We start from the raw sequence: 17,672 nt of genomic DNA on the forward strand, positions 1-17,672 counted from the left end.
TTCCAACTGAAAAATATTTTGCATGATCTAACAGAGAAATGTAATATTTAATCATAGGACAATCCCATTAACTGCCCGAGTACTAATTACTACAAGCTATTAAATGTAACAGTACATACTGTAGATGTGTGCTAAAATATTCTTAAATAATGAAGACCCTAACTGAAAAGGCCCTTGAAGGAATATAAACACACACACACACACAAAAAAAAACTAACTTCAGGGCTAATGCCCACGGACGGATTTCTGCTGTGTTTCCTGCAGCAGAATAACGCAGCTGTTAGGTTCTATCGAACCTAATAGCTCAGTGCTCACATGCGCGATTCTGCTGCGGGAAAAAAAAATTGCGGCATGTTCTAAATTCACCCCGTTTTCCCACTGCGGGAAGTCTCCAATAATATAGTATTAATAAAGACCTTCAGGATTTCCGCGGTGGTATTATTTTCAAGATAAGAGATAAGCCGCTGCTATACTGTACCAAAAAATTACAGTGCTTATTAATTTCAATATGAGAGTATAAGAGGGGCCTGGATGTTTTTCTTGGGTGATACAATATTACATGTTCTAATCATTAATAACTGTAGAAGGGTCGGTGATCCGGGGATTATTCCAATCGCCAGATTGGAGTCAGGAAGGATTTTCTTTCCCTTAAATGGGGAAAATTGGCTTCTACCTCAGGGTTTTTTTTGCCTTCCTCTGGATCAACACTGAAGGGAGAAATAGGCTGAACTGGATGGACATAGTATGTAAGGCAAAAAAAAGACCTATGTTTATACTGCTAGGGTATCCTGATTGGTGAAGTCCAACATCTGGGATCCACACCAGTCTGAAGAATGAATGGACCGGGGTACCTTGTAAGCATCTAGGATGGATTCAAAACAGTGTATCGGTACCTTTAATATTTATAATGGCCATGTCATTATGTAGAGCCTAAATACAACTGCAGACTGACAACAGAAAGGCTAAGAATACACAAGGTAAAAGGTTTTGCATGAATCAGTAGCACATGTGAATATATTAAGGTCTGTAATAAAGCTCATCCATTCAGGTCGTCTCTCTTTCCCCTCTAGTTATTATATCTAATCTGTCTTTTCCTGCTTGCAGTCCATGTTAATGTGCAGAATCCTCACTTCACAAAAGTCTGCCTAGATTACCAAAGTACGGCCTCATTCACAAAACAGTATTTTGCATCAGTATTTGTAAGCTAAAAGTATGAGCGGGATAGAAGCAGAAAATATAAAGGGCTTATTCACACGGCCATCGGCATGTTCAGTCCAAGAATCTGGATGCAAAGGAAATCCGACAGCACGCGGACCCCATCCCTACGCAGGCTTATTTTATCAGCGGTCCATACGCTGCATGCCCTCCTCTCGTCTGCGAGCCGACTACATAGGACATGCATTTTTTTTTCATATGGACCATCAGTCCATTTACAGTGCATGCCGTAGAGAAAGAGCTGCCGCAATGAACAAACTGCCACCGCCACCGTCCTTTCACTTACAGAATCAGGCATCAGAATTTTCGCATTGCTTTTTGATAGGAATAGCCACGAATGCAGTCTAAATGGCAGAGGTTTATACGTGTCACTCTTGTAGATGGCGATATGAAAATACACAACTGAGTTAAATTACTAATAGTGGTATAACTGAAAGTAGGAACATAAGTCAACATTTTTTTCAGAAAAAGTAAGTGAACCCTTTGGAATTGCCTGGATTTATTACCAATAAAATGCGGCGTGATTATTATCTAAAGCTAGGTTTTGCACTACGTTTCTGTTGGCATCCAGCCTTTCTGTTCCAGGGTTCCATCTGAATTGCCGAAAAATGGCATTCAGGCAGAACATAGGCTTTTATTAGGCAAACGAAGACTAAAGGTGCAAGCTGTGGTCTCCATGTGACCAGGTTACTGTTCATTTTTTATTAACAGATTAGTGTAGTCGACTTTGCAATTATATCCGGTTAAAACACCAGAAAAGAGTGAAGACCTGGTCATACGGAGCCCAATTTCATTTGGCTAATGAAAGCCTATGGCTTTGCCCAAATTCTATTTTTGGCAGTTCTGACACAACCCTGGAATGGAAACGCTGTGTGAACCCAGGCCAAGTCACAATTGTGGCTAAACACAACCCAACTAAATTAACAGACAGTTGGGTGACTATGTTTGCGTTTAATTGTGACTAAAAGTTACCTTTACATAAGGTGATTATTGCCCAAATAATCGCTGGAAATAGTGATTTTCAGTGACAGTCAACAGGCACTAAATGAGAAATCACTTACCTGTCGGAGTCACTTGGGTTTTAGCTCAGCTAAAAAAACAAGTGACTATTGGCCTGTGTAAACAGGCAGTTGTTCATCTACGAATGACTGCCTGTTCACAATGAATAGAGGCGGGCGATCAGAAGGGACAGACGCGATAGTTGCTGGGACCTGTGTTGGGAGTGACAGTTGTCTTGTATAAAGGTACCTTTAGATAACCAGAGCACATTTTATTAGCAATCGATGTAGAAATCAAAGTACTGCCAAAGGGTTCACTTACTTTGTCTGGGAACACTGTAAGGTAAATTTATCTAGTGACTTACACTGTGACATGCATCAATGCTTCCAGTTGAGAACTGGGTTAGTTCACGGATTTCTTGTGGATCGATGATTCATATGATGCATTGCTGTGATAATAACCACTAATCCCTCCATAATGCACTCCTTGTAAGCTGCAGGATTCTCCAGTCCTGAACTAAGATCACCATAGAACTCTATGGCGGTACAAGCCTTAGTTTTCAAGTGTTTTCAACAACCCCTGTCAGTGCGCTCCCCCCCAGCAGTCAGAGTGGAGGGTGATCTGGCAGACAAGACATAATAGCGAATAGTGTTGTCAACATTGCAGTGACACAGGTTGGTACTGCAGGCACAGATCCTATTGAATACAATGGTAGCTGTGCAGTAGTAGCAACCTGGGCCACTGCAATGTGGACAGCATTATCTGCTTCCAGCACTGTCCACATTGATATCAGTCCGGTGAACAGTTTTTTTTTTGTTTCCTTTTTTTGTTGCAGTTATTGATATAGAATAATCATTCTAAATTGGAAGGTTTTTGCTGCAATATGAAAGTCAGTTTACATAATATTCATTGTATTTATTACATTACCAAAGGTATTCATTGCAGTTTGGAATTTAATTTGTACAGTTTTGAGCAATTTATGCATGGAGTGTATACGCCGTACTATGAAATTTAATTTATATATTTATTGCATTAGGAAGTGTATTTATTGCAATATTGCATCATGAAAATTAATCTATATAGCACTCATTTATTTGCATCATAAAGTGTATTCATTACTATTTATTGTATTACTGCATCATGAAGATCAATTTATATAGTATGCATTGATAATAACTAGAGATGAGCGAACGTACTCGGATAGGCACTACTCGTCCGAGTAATGTGCCTTATCCGAGTACCGCTGTACTCGTGCTGAAAGATTCGGGACGCGCTGCGGAGCGGGGAGCTGCAGGGGAGAGCGGGGAGGAACGGAGGGGAGATCTTTCTCTCCTTCTCTCCCGGCCACTCTGCCCCGCTCCCCGCTGCGACTCACCTGTCAGCAGCGGAGCGCCCCGAATCTTTCAGCACGAACACAGCGGTACTCGGATAAGGCACATTACTCGGACGAGTAGTGCCTATCTGAGTACGTTCGCTCATCTCTAATAATAACCAAAAAGTAAGAATAGATAGAAATAATAATTTCATTGTTAATATTAATATGATGATTTGATATGCATAATTGGATAAAGAATGTGTCAAGTATTTATTTCTTCTGCATATAGAAACTGAACTGACAATATGCATAATCTGACAGGAGGGGGATTCCCATATATGCATCAATTTTGCAATGTACACAGTTCGACAAAGCATGTGATGAATATGTAATGTATGTAGGATGCTCATTATTAGTAAATTCAATATGCATTCAGATCAAGGAAATAAATGAACACTGTGTTGGTTTACCGGGGTTTGGTATTGGGATATATGGACCGACTGAGCAACCAACACATAGTGACAAACAAGAGGTTAAAAAGCATAAGGTGAAGGCTAATAGATGAAGGTTTTTAAAGGCAAGCATTGCACCATGGGAACAGGAGGTGATCAAGAGCTGAGCAAAGATCGAAACACATACTCTGTAGACACCTTATAACCATGATGCTGTGTGCACGATGTTTAAATAAAGCATGGAAGTTACTTTTTAAGAAGTACGAGCTCCTGAATATTTTTGCATACTTTACGATCAGCGAGAATCGCTTGTGCCGTATCCCAACTGATCAACTACTGATGACTAGAGATGAGCGAGCATACTCGCTAAGCGCAATTACTCGAGTGAGCATTGTCCTTAGCGAGTACCTGCCCGCTCGGAAAAAAAAGATTCAGGTGTCGGCGGGAGAGAGCAGGGGGGAACGGAGGGGAGATCTCTCTCTCCCCCCTGCTCACTCCCGCAACTCACCGCTTCCCTGTGCCGACACCCGAATCTTTTCTTCCGAGTGGGCAGGTACTAGCTAAGGACAATACTCGCTCGAGTAATTGTCCTTAGCAAGTATGCTCGCTCATCTCTATTGATAATCTATCCTGAGGGTAGCTCATCAATAGTAAAAGTCTCAGACAATCCCTTTAAAACTGGGTCTGCAAAGCGTGCGCTCTGGCAAGTTGCATTTTGGGAAACGGAATAAATGCAAACTATACAAATAAAGCTCTGGACTGGGTTGTGTTTATCTTTTATTGTTTAGTCGGCTATTCACATCAATATTTCCCCCAATAGTTTATCATCATCAGCTGTCCTCATCACTACTGCTCCATGCATCTTGAAATGCAGGATGAAGATGTACCTGTGACCTTGATTTTTCGCCGTCCTCATTAGGTAGAGGTTCCCGTACTGCGGGAATCCATGCTAACACATTGCAGTCTTTGCTGCCACTGTAAAGTTCCTGGAAGTGAGGTTGAAATACACAACAGTTGACATCATTATAATGCCCCCTCAGCACACTTATCTTCTCTCCGGAGTGGATGGTATACAAACCAATGGTACTGTCATACGGTACAAACACAAACTCGGGGCTACAACCCCGTGAAACTGTAAACTTGACACTTTTTCTACTGTCATTGCAAACTTTGCCATAATTGACCAGAGTGTTTTCCCCTGTGGCGCTATTCCACAGGCGCATCCTGTCATCCGTGCCGACGCTCAGCAGATGGAGTCCGTCGTTTGTAAAGCATAACCCGTTCACTCTTCCATTGTGGGCCGTGTTTGCAGATTCGTTGGAAGATTTGGACTTTTCTCCATTGTTTTGGTCTAACGTTATCAGGCAAGCAGCCGCTTTGCGGACATCCCATAATTTCACGCGGCTGTCCGCACTGGCAGTAGCTAAGATATAGTCATACCTTGGAGACCAGCAGACAGACAGAACTTCCCCCCTATGACCCTGTAACGTGTGGATGCTAGAGCCAGATTTCAGGTCACATAGCTGCACTTTGGGGTTTTTGGTCCCGACTGCTATTAAGCTGTGCTTTACCGCCACCGGAGACATGTGGTGGCTATAAACGGTCCCATCAAACTGAAAGACTTCCGCTAGCTGCAAGGAATTCGTGTCCCATACTTTCAGCGTCTTATCGAAAGAGCTTGAAGTAAACAAGCCGGTGTCGTGCGGGTACCACTGCACCGTCTCCACGCTGAACTTGTGCACATCCGGGTGGCCTTTGCCCACTTTGTACAGCGCTTTACACGTATAGGAGGGCGTTTGACTCGAGCTTTCAAGGTCATAAATAACAACGATCCCATCGGCCCCTCCGGACAGCATGTATCGCCCTTCTACTGGGTCAATGTCAAGAGAGTTAATTCCATTTTCATGCATTCGTTCCACATCTCGGTCTTTGTTTAATTCCAAGCTCAGCACCCTCCGCGTGGATTCTACCCGCCGGAGACGGACGGGGGTATCCAAGCCACATAGTCTGGACCAGAGAAATCCAATCATTTTATGGAAAACGAAATTAAATAATACGGAAGCCAAAAGAGCGAGACATGTCAGCCGGCGGAGGCATTCAGGCAGCCGCTGCTTGTCTCCTGCTGGGAAAGAAAACAGAAGCATATAATATATGAGTAGATGCAAAACACAACAGACAAGAACACTTATGTAAACCCATTCAAACAGCAATTATTATACTGACTGACTAAAGCTAGCCGACCCCAGAGCGCCCCCTCCGCCTGTTACCTGCTAGCAGCCATAACAATAACACACGAGACTGTTCCGCCTTCCTCTCTCCGTTTCCGGCTCTGATAGATGACGTCACGTACTCTGCGACAAGACAGCACTAGTTGTTGCTGAGCGACTGACGTCATCCCGGCGCGCCCTCTCTCCTCCGTGCTTGTGTCTCTCCGCGAGCACCTTCCGCCAAGTGTGCGTGTGCCAGTGTGTGCTGCGGTCCCGGCCGTTGGACTATTTGAGGACACGTGACCCCCCGATCAGGTGACTGCCGCTCCGTGCTCCCCGGTATTCTCAGAGTGAGTATATACGTCCTGTCCGGTATGCACTCTTATAGGTGTAGTATATGGTGGGGAGGCAGGTTAGTGACTGGGGGTCTCCGGGGCGGAGCGATACCTGCAGGTGTGTGTATAGTACCTTATGGTACAAGTATGTCTATGTATTGCTCCCTCCGCACCTAGTGATGACTGGACTGTGCTGTGCAGAAGACATCTGTGTACTTGTAGTACGTCCGGTGGTATATGGTGTTGGCGGACTATCGTGTCCGCCGTCTCCTAATCCGTCATGTCCGCTAGCAGTCTGTATCCTATACCGTGAAACACTGCGTGCTTCTCCAGCTGTTGGGGAACTACTGCACCCAGCATGCCCGGCAGCTCTCAGGCTTGGGAGTTGTGGTTTCCCATGACCTGTAGACATGCAGTTAGGCTGCGCTCACATGAGCATATGGTGACCATGTCTTACCCCCGTGCGTAATACGCTGCAACAATCCGCCGCGGGCAGATGCTCACATATACGGCGCAAGAAAAACGACCACATGCTCTATCTTGGCGCACATTACTCACAGACGCCAAGACAGGGCGTGGCGATTGGGGTCGCCCAGTAAATTACAGCCGTGTGGGCCGGCCTTACAGATCGCCACTGTAAAGTATATTTATATGGACCCTGTCACCACCGAGCAGCGCCAGGAATGTAGTTCTGGTTCTGTACGGCGAGCCGGGGGATGCCTTTTTCATAGCCCATGGTGTTTCCTGGTGAAGTCTGCTTAAAGCTTGACAATCGGGCTCTTTTCAGAGCGCTGTGTGTGCACGCTGTCATTGAAGTCTATGTGAGAGCGTGCGTATAATCCTCTGAATAGAGTCCAATTTTCAGACCGAATGCGGGATCCATCGCGGGAATCAGGTGAACATTAAAAATGCATCCCCCGTCGCCTCCCCGTATAGTCCCATAACTTAGTTTATGGGGCTGTTGTTGTCCCTTTACTGGTCGCCATGTCACTTAAACAACTCCTGCAGTCAGCGTTAGGCCGGTCTCGCGCCGCCGGATTTCTATTGTGGAATCCATGATCGTTGCCCACTTGGGCAATCCGCGGATCCGCGTGGGCGACATTGCAGAGAGGCCGTGGGTACCTGCGTCATCACCTAACAGCAGTGCGGGAAAAACAAAGATTAAAAAAAAATATATGGTGCATGTCTGGCGGCGAGTGTCCGTAGTCATCCGCAGTACAGAGATGGATTCCGCTGCAGGCTCCCGCATGTGGACTCTGACCCGTACGTGTGACACCGGCCTTAGTTTGAGTACTTTTTCAATGGACGTCTGTCAGGTGCTTAAGCTCGCGACTGCCATCCCAGCGATTGTCACTCCTGTGCTCTCACACAGGAGCGATGATCGCTCGCAGAATGGAGGTGGTGTGCGCCAGAGATCTCTTCCCACTGCCCTCCTCCATTCACGGTAAACAGGTAGCTGTGCACAGATGAATGGCGGCCTGCTGTTTTTAGATAAGCTATATATGAAGCGACAAGTGAGTGATTCTCGCCCATGTGCTTTCATACAGAAGTGATGATCACTCTCTGAATGGAGGTGGAGTGCGTCAGAGATCTCTTCCGGCCGCTCGCCTTCATTCACAATACACAGGCAGTCGTTCAGAGATGAATGATTGTTTACTCAGGCCGACAGTCGCTTGGTTTTTAACTGAGCTAAATATTGAGTGACTCCAACGAATGAGTGATTCTCGCTCACTTGCCCTGTTAGCTGTTTAGATGATCCAGCGGCCGTCCGTTATCGCTCTGTCACATGACCCAGCAAATAGTTCCTGCCAATACGTTTAAGGCCAACTAAGTTCTTGGTTCTAAACTTTTTTTTTTTCTATAACTTAAATCCATCCCCAGGATTAATGGGGCATTGGTTGGTACCGTGGGTGCAAGAGATGGCGCTTGGTAGCTCTGCATCGCTGTGTACTTAGTTCGGACTGCAGTTGCCGAGGCCCACTTCTGGTAATGAGCCTGACCTTGTGTAATAGTGGCTACTGGAAACTTACAGTAGGCGATGCCTCTGTTCCAAGGCAACGTCCATAAACTGCAGCCACACAGAGCTGCGCTGCTCTATATATAAGCTCCGTCTCTTGTGAGATTCCCGCTGGGAATGAATGTTCACCTTAACCTTAATTTTCCCGATAATCAGCCTGTCTTGCAAAAGATGAGGTGACCGACAAGCAAACCCTCCTGTCTGCTCCGCTCCTGGTTAGCTGTACATGCATGGCTGATCAATGACCACTTATGGGGATGAATAATTGTGTTTATGGGGTTTGTTTCTTAAAAATAAATAAACAAATATTTGTTGCTAGTTACATCCAGCCCTTGATTATAAATCTATTTTGTATTTACTCTTCCTGCAAAAATGTTTCTTTACCCAGAGATTTCCGATACTAATGTTAGAATAGCACCACCTGCTCTCTATTGTGTCCATCTCAGTAATTGTTCCACCTGCTCCTCTCTCCTCCCTTGGGTATGTGAAGGGGTCCACGGTATGGTGAGCGGCCGCTTCTGATGTTGCTGCGTCTTCTCTGATGCTGTAAGAGATACTGAATAAGTGATGAGAGGCGACATTCTTACTGCAGATAAGTTGTGACCCTTCTACACCAGACAATTATCGTTCAGAATCGTTCAAGCTCCTGAGGGAATCTGAATGATAATCGTTCGGAGTAACGAGAGTTTCCACATACAGAAAACAGAACGACAAGCCGTTCAGCATAAACAGCAGTCGTCTCTTCAGAATAACTGTCTGCTTAGGCCTCCCTCACACACAGCGTTTTTTACAGTGTTGAGCGCTGACTTTTCAGCGCAGCGCTAAACGCTGTACAGCGCTCCCCTTCATTTCAATGGCGCTGCTCACACAAGCGTCAAAACGCAGCATCTTCAACGCTGTGCTTTGACAGCGATGCATGTTTTATCTTTGGCCGTTTTCAGTCCTGCGTCGCCTGTTGAATGGGCAGCGTTAGCGCTGCTGAAAGCGTGGCACAACTTGGTGCCGTGTTTTGGGCAGCGCTAGACGCAGCACTAGCTGCACTACCAAAAAAAAAAGTTATACTCCCCAATGCTGGTGATGTCTGGGTCCCCGGGGCTGCTTTCCACAGCTTTGGGGACTTGTCAGTGGATCTTTTGCTAGTGATGGGGTTTAAAGACCCCGCCTCCAGCAAGAGATTGCTCTGATTGGCTAATCCAGCCCCAGTCAGAGCCAGCACTGGATGCACCAATCACAGCCACTCAATGAATGAATGGGTCAGCCAATCAGAGCAATCTCTTGCTGGAGGCGTGGTCTTAAAACCTCATTACCAGGAAGAGATGCTCTGCAGGGACAGACAAATGCCTGGAAGCCTGCAGGGACGGAGGACGGCGCCTACTAGGCGAGCATTGGATTTTATTTTTCAGCTTCCTTGGCTACGTTATCAGCTGTGCTGAAAACGCAGCCAAAACGCTGGCATAATGTATGCCAGAGCTGCTGAAATTTTGCAACGCTGCATTTACCACAAACGTCTGTGTGAGGGAGGCCTTACTGTAATTGGAGGCGGGCGGGCGGGCGGGCAGAGAACGCTGCTTGTCCCAATCCGCCTCAATGCTGGCAGCACTGTGAGTAATGCCAGCAATACTCACTCCTGTATAACAGCACAGCAGCGGGCATCACTGGGACTAGTGCTGGGCATCGTTTGCCCAACAACTTATTCCGTGTAAATGGGCCTTTAGACTGTGTAAGGTGTGCCAACCTTGGAACGTTTTACCATGGGGCACAGAGGCACTTCAGTAGAAACAGCAGATGGTGCTATTTAACATTAGTCCTGGAATTTCTGGGGTTAGAAACATTCTTTTTAATAAGTGTGAATGGAAAAAAAAGTTTCTAATGATGAGCTATACAATAAACCGATATTTTCAGTGGGACAACCGTTTATTTGACTCCACAAAGCAGGTAATTTGCAGTGAAGGAGCGCTAATTGGCACTAGTTGCAACAGGCCAATTTCCGCCCTGCCTAAATGGACCTTAAGGGTGCCTTTACACTGCCTCCTTCACCCGATATTGCACTTGCCACCCTGTGAAAGCCCCAGTGATGCGAGGCATTTTAATGTGAAAACAGCCTTGCATCACTGTGGGGGTTCCCTTCATCCCCGCTGCGGCAGAGGATCGCCCAGTTCTCCCATTGTTCCCATGCTGCAATTTTTTTTCATGCAACATTGCATGAGTGAAAACATCGCAAATGGGAATGAGACCATTGAAAATCATTAGTTTCCTAATTATGTGTTCACACTCTCACATCGCGTGAAAATTGCGCAATTTTATTGCCAGTGTGAAGGCACCTTAAGTTGTGCTGCACATGTCCAATTAGCCTCGAAATGTTTTGCTGCATAATATCGCCTCGCTCCCCGAATGCACATCTGTAAGGAAGCAGTAGGGGTAACAGCACATTCGTTCATCATATCTTGCGTTTATATGACCAACGTACGATAGTGGGTAATGTACTGCAGTGGTCACATGATCGTGGGCTGAAGGGGCCTATCCATAGACAGCACTCTACTAGTAGCACCAGTCTGCTGGGTCCTAAAGAAGAAAGGCTTGGCTAAAATGATAGGACTTGAAAGGACAACATGTTTGCCGGACCATGCAGATAATCACACGGAGTGCTGGGAAATATTCTTTAACATACACTCATGTGATTAGGGAGGTGTGCAATGCCAGATAGGAAGGAAAATAATCTTCACATAGTGTAACGACTTCTCATATCGTCAATCAGTGACTGATTCAGAGACTCTGGATACTGCTTTGTAGTTACAAATGCTCTGAGCTGGCCATTTAGTCCTGAGCTATGTATCTGTGTCACCTGCTGGGCAATGGCCCTAACCTGTTCACATGGTTGGAATTATGGAATTATTTGATAGGGAGTCGCTAATACTCCCTTATGATTAATTCCAATGTGCCACTTTGATTTTGGGTGGAGCTTCCCTTTAACAATAAGAACTTCAAGAAACTTGGAAGTGAAGCTAGTTGTCATTTCGGCTTATTTTATGTCTATGGTGTGTTTTGGTCTTCTAATGCTCTCTCTGTGAATTATTGCATATGCGGAACGTATACATAGGACCCCATTCATACGTCTAACGTGAACCGATCCTTACTTGCCTTTGCTCATCTGTTTGTCGGTTCACACAGCAGATTTTTGACGTGTAATCCATCATTTAAATGTTCTGTTCAGTTGAACGTGAATCTGTGCTATAGCGTAGATGGATTTTTTCTGTATAAGGATTTGAAATCTCTGACGTGGATTCTGTGTAGGGAATTCTACATACACATCTGCCCATTTAAAATTGGGGTGCAGATCCGTGGTAGTCCGTGAAGTGCAAATCTGCAACAGGGCTGCAGATTTCTGCTGTGCATTTTGAGACTAGTAATTATTAGGAAATTATAGTACCAGTGTTTCTGGTGGCGCAATGCGCCACCCAGCTATGCTACATGGTACATCCATTGTGATCCCCACACATCACACACACAGCTCTACTACATGCATCCTGACCTAACACGTTACACACACAACACATGCCACACACAGCTGTAGTACATCCATTTTGATTCCCACACATTACACACACAGTTCTGTTACATTGTACATTCATTATGATTCCCACACATCACACACACACAGCTCTACTACATCCATCTTGATTCCCACACATTACACACACAGCTCTACTACATGCATTCTGACCAAACACATCACATACATAGCACATTACATACACAGTTCTGCTACATTGTACATCCATTTACAACCATCCTGACCCAACACATCACACACACAGTTCTGCTATTCCACACATCACCAGACTCCTGGATACAGTGATCACCCCCTGGTCATGTGATTACTGACTCCACCCACACAGGTGATCACATGATGGTGATGTCATCATAGGTCCTGGTAGTAGCTGCTGTCGGTTTATCCAGTATACAGTACTATCTACCAAACTGCACAATGGCTCCTCCTACAGTAGTGACGTCACCGCAGGTCCTTCAGCCCACTGGATCTCTTTTACCAAACTGCACAATGGCTCCTCCCACATCAGTGACATCATCACAGGTCTTTTAGCTCACCGGATCTATGTGGTGGCGGTAGTTCGGTGACTTCTGTCAGGACCGCTGAGTTGTGTCTGAGATAATAACGGCTTAGTTGTAATCTCATTTTGTTGTTTTTGTCCTCCCCTTCCAAGAGCCCTAACTTTGTTGTTCTTCTGTTGGGCTGGCTCTGTGTTTTACTTTTTCTTCTCTAGGCATTTTGAGAGCAGCCCCATAGAACTCTGGCACCCATACGGTGGTAATATATAATGTGCCGCCAGCACCTTGTATTATGTGTGACCTGCAGTGGAGGCGTCATGTAGGAGATGCATCTAGTGAAGGGTTAATAATGTTGTGTAAGCATACTGCTCGGCATGTAGGTTACCGGGTGGTGGTGCTGGTGGTAGGGAATTGATTTCTTGTTTCTATTTTCTGTTGGAGTACTCAATACACACCCTGTTACAACAGCAGATGAAGCCAACCACATCACCATACTAGGAAGGAGCCTGACGAAAACGATACATTGTTGCCCTATCAGTAGTATGTATCACTTCTCTTGGTGCTGCATTCCCTTTTTTCTGATCTGCTCACTACATATATTCTACTGCAAATCAGCCCCTTGTGTTCGTAAGCCGTGACCCTGCGTATGGCTGCGAAATTGCATTGTGTATGACCATGGCAGGCGGTCATGTGTCTGCTTAGGGATGACGCAGATATCCACAGCCCGTAGTGGCTGTGAGCATATCCGCGACCGTAAAGAAGAATGGGCTCTATGTCGCGGATATCCATGGTAAAGTAGACCATGCTGCATTCTATTTTCCGCGAGCCGATAGCAGTTTGATCTCTGTGCTTGCTTAAAACGAATGATGAAAGACGAGCAAACAAATTGTCCTTCGATTGTTGACCATGTTTCCATTGAACGATTATTGTTTGGCTTACCACTATCCAACGATTGGTTTGTGTAAAAGGTCTGCACACAAACGGATTTGAATTACGGAAATTGCGGACGGCGTCTGCACATCCGCACCAAATACCGTTCATAGCAAGCTATATAAAAGATTTTTTTTTCCCTTTCTTTTCTTCCTACACAGGGTGGAAAAATCGTGGCATGTTCTATTGTAGTGCGGATTCCACACGGACGACTTCCATTGAAGTCAGTGGAAGCCGTCAGACCCACTGCCCTTCCGCAATTGACATTGTGGATAAGTTGTAGGTACCCGCATCATCGCCTAGCGACAGGATGCGAAAAAGGAACATCTAAAAAAAAAATAAATCTGTATTGCTCATGTCCGACAGAAGCTCGCCACAGCCATCCACAGTGCAGATAAGGAAGAAAAGTGATAGGCAGGCACCGGCGCCAGCTGCGGTCAGATCCAGATTCTGCTGCAGGCTCCTACGTATGGAATCTGACTTGTTTGTGTGCAGTCGGCCTTAGGCATACATGACACAGTTCCCCCTGACCATTACTGATAGTGGGGGGTCCTAGAACTGCTGCACAGAGGGGGCACTCCTTACGAAAGAAAGACTTCAATGATGTGTTAGAACAAAATATCATTAAGGCTTATGGAAATGTATAATGCCTGTTCCCACGCCTGTTCCTTCTCAGCCGCATCCTTTCTCATCCTTGAGTTGAACTTGATGGCCATTTGTCTTTTATTTTTCGTCTGTACTATGTGCCCAAGTTCAAGTGTAAAAGCCTTCTTAAAGCTCTGATGAGCAAGGATCTTCACAATAAATCTTTTTTCAGAATTAAAGATTTTGAGCCTAGGGGGTCAAAAATTAAAGGGGTTGTCCCGCGCCGAAACGGGTTTTTTTTTTTTCAAACCCCCCCCCCCCCCCCCCGTTCGGCGCGAGACAACCCCGATGCAGGGACTGAAAAAAAGAACAGCACAGCGCTTACCTGAATCCCCGCGCTCCGGTGACTTCTATACTTACCGGTGAAGATGGCCGCCGGGATCCTCTACCTCCGTGGACCGCAGCTCTTCTGTGCGGTCCATTGCCGATTCCAGCCTCCTGATTGGCTGGAATCGGCACGTGACGGGGCGGAGCTACACGGAGCCCCATAGAGAACAGCAGAAGACCCGGACTGCGCAAGCGCGGCTAATTTGGCCATCGGAGGGCGAAAATTAGTCGGCTCCATGGGAACGAGGACGCCAGCAACGGAGCAGGTAAGTATAAAACTTTTTATAACTTCTGTATGGCTCATAATTAATGCACAATGTATATTACAAAGTGCATTAATATGGCCATACAGAAGTGTATAGACCCACTTGCTGCCGCGGGACAACCCCTTTAAGGATAATAAATTAGGTGCCAAATATTTTTACATGAGACTTAATTTCAAAATCTTCATTAAAAAAAGTGAACTTTCCAGAAGGGTTTTTCCAATTTTAATGTGACTGTTAAGGGGTTAAAGGAGTGTTCCCATCTCAGACTTATAAAGGAGTTGCGTCATCAAATAAGCGCTTCTTTTGAAATAAGACGCCCGCTTAACTTTTCCCATGAATTCTCTGTTTTCTACCATTATGCCAGTATTAATATATAGTTATATATATTAATATATATGCCAGTATATATATTAATGTATATATTTTATACATATCTCCCCCTGCTTGCATCGTACGGTGCAGTAAAGTGAGCGGAGTGTAACTAGGCTCCTTCATCACTTTTTCGTGTGTCCTACATAGGTGTATGTGTTTGTGGTTATTTTCTGAACCCAGATCAATGGATGAGGATGGTGTGTAATATGGGCTCGGTGTGTAAAATGCTGTCTCTGGTTATTTAGCAGTATGGTAAGGAGTAGTTACACTAATATAGTATTACAATTCCAAACAACCCTTTTGAAGGCAACCATAATGCTGATTTGGCCCTTGGTGTAAATGAGTTTGTCATCCTTGTCCTAGACTATAAATGAAGCATCAATGCACATGTGTAACCACCACTTCATTCAAAAAGCGCACTTAAGACCCCCATTCTGATTATTTCTGGGGTCCCGGTGAGCCAACTCCCAGCAATCATACATTAATCCCCTGTTCACCCAGTGATAAATGTTATTTGTGGGATAGCCTCTTTAAGGGGTTCTTCACTTTGGACAGTTCCTACTTGTTAAAATGGTCTATTAAGCATTAATTAACTACAAAGTGTCCCTTGCTGGGCACTCCAACAGTTTTGGAGTTCTCTGGGACTAAACTATTGGCGACCAGTTCTCAGTAGTTTATTGGCAGTGGTTCACTGCTTAAGATCCCCGCTGATTGAATAGGCCACATCGGCTGGGTGACAGCGCATTCATTACTGCCATGGCCTGAGAGCAGCTGAGTCCCATTCAGATGAATGGAATAGAGCTGCTATACAATGTATAGCGCAGTGTGTGGTATGGAGTTCAGTGACAATCATCTGACTGCTGCTGTCACTTCATTCAGCGGATCGATAGGGATCCAAAGGGGTGAATTTCCACTAATCAACTATGGATGACCTGTCTGTCCTGATGATAAGTATCGGAAAACACATTTTAAAGGAATTTTCCGGAACTCAAAAAAAAAAATTAATTGCCTTAAAAATATAGAAAATAAAGAGAAACCACATATTCTCCTAGCTGCTGCAGCTCAGAACGCAGGCATTGTCATCGGGCGGTCACGTGCTGTACATGGCTTCAGCGGCCATGGCAGAATCCTCGCTGATGCCTGTGATTGGCTGAGTGGGCACTTGACCTCCTGCCAGGGCTCCGACCGGTGGCTATGGGGCATATCGGTTGGGTATCTGCTTTTTCTTTATTTTATACATTTCTGAGCCACAGAAGTTTTTTTATGTCTTGAAAAACCCTTTTACTGTAATCTGTAGGGAGACGTTGAGTAACTAAAGCATTACATGGTGTTACCTTATAAAGGCATGGCCTATCTTATCAATACAGAACAGGTAATCCTGGAGTTACTCTCCCTCTGGCCTAGAGGATCCTGAGCAGAGCTCTCCCCTCTCTATTAATTCAGAATCCATTAATATGGTGTATAAAAATGGGTCTTCTACAGTAGGCAACCCCTTTAATAGCAATTTAACGCCAAATGCATTTGTACACCTATATTTAAAACATACCCTTTATCGCCTGTCTCGCGTTTAACGCTATTCTGGATGAAATTGGAGAGCTGCAGCATTTCCATTCTATATGGCTATTAAATAGTATTCATTCTTTGGCAGGTTGCTAAAAATTCTACTCAATCTTCATTATAGCTGTTTGTGGGAAAACGAGGAGCCAGGCATCATAAGCGCTCCCACAGGGGTTGTTGTCCAGCCGGTATGGAAGCATTACTGCAGAAGCGGGCTGAACCGCCCTTCAGGCTGAGTGACGACCCTTGTGGGAGTTCTCATGATTGTCCTGGAAACAGATAGGACTAAACTCCAGCTGAAAAGAACTTTAGCGTGATCAGAGGGGGCATCCTGGGAACTTCGACTTATTGTTACATGTTTTGGCAATGTTCTTTTAATGGAATTTTTCTTATTGGAAGACCAACCCATCCTTATCAAGCTACTCAGGTTTATATTATATTTGGCTGATTTCTCTCCTCCGTTAATTATACCCCCATAAGCATCTACAAAACCTACATTATCTGTAGGATTACGTAATGGGGTTGTCTGGAACTTGACTGTTCATAACCTATACTCAGGATCGGTCATCAGTAGTTTATCAGAAAGGGTCCACCTCTTGGGATTCCCACGGAGCAGCTGTTCGCCAGCCTGCTATGAGTGTGAACAGCGCCAGACGTGGACAGCTCGGTCTGTAGTACAGCAGCCCGCCTTGGTATTGTGGGCGCAGCTCCCACTGCCGTTCAGCTTGATAGGGAAGCTGCACAGCAGCCCGGGTTGGTATTGTGGGCGCAGCTCAAACTGCCGTTCAGCTTAAGGGTGCCTACCCACTTGCGTTTTTTTTTTTTTCCCTGCGATGTTTTGTGTTTTTTTTCTCAAGAGCAATTAGTATAGAATGTGTTCTTGTCCATCTGGGTTTTTTTCCCGTTTCGTGGGTTTTTTTTCACATAGGAAGTGTCAGTTGCATATGTCTCCTTTATTTTTCTCTTAATG

General features: G+C 45.2%; 2 protein-coding genes across 3 annotated transcripts in view; one reads left to right on the top strand and one right to left on the bottom strand.

Annotated features, from left to right (window-relative positions):
• Nucleotides 1–4,745: 4,745 nt before the first annotated feature.
• ERCC8 (ERCC excision repair 8, CSA ubiquitin ligase complex subunit) lies at nucleotides 4,746–6,302 on the bottom strand. Of its 2 annotated transcripts, none has more exons than XM_066573645.1 (2): nucleotides 6,249–6,302; nucleotides 4,746–6,103 (listed from the first exon to the last, which is right to left on the bottom strand). In XM_066573645.1, the coding sequence occupies exon 2, from the start codon at nucleotides 6,009–6,011 to the stop codon at nucleotides 4,812–4,814; it is 1,200 nt and encodes a 399-aa protein (XP_066429742.1). In that variant the 5' UTR covers nucleotides 6,012–6,103; nucleotides 6,249–6,302; the 3' UTR covers nucleotides 4,746–4,811. The 2 variants fall into 2 exon arrangements, with proteins under 2 accessions (XP_066429742.1, XP_066429743.1); XM_066573646.1 differs by having other exon boundaries at nucleotides 4,746–6,100; nucleotides 6,249–6,297.
• A 91-nt stretch (nucleotides 6,303–6,393) lies between these two features.
• The window catches only part of FBXW7 (F-box and WD repeat domain containing 7), a 173,943-nt gene continuing 162,664 nt past the window's right edge, over nucleotides 6,394–17,672 (top strand). The window contains exon 1 of the mRNA XM_066573647.1: nucleotides 6,394–6,538. The gene's annotated coding sequence lies outside the window, so the exon portion shown is untranslated. The remainder of the gene's footprint in view (nucleotides 6,539–17,672) is intronic.

This window comes from Eleutherodactylus coqui, chromosome 7, assembly GCF_035609145.1.
Source record: "Eleutherodactylus coqui strain aEleCoq1 chromosome 7, aEleCoq1.hap1, whole genome shotgun sequence".
Taxonomy (NCBI): domain Eukaryota; kingdom Metazoa; phylum Chordata; class Amphibia; order Anura; family Eleutherodactylidae; genus Eleutherodactylus; species Eleutherodactylus coqui.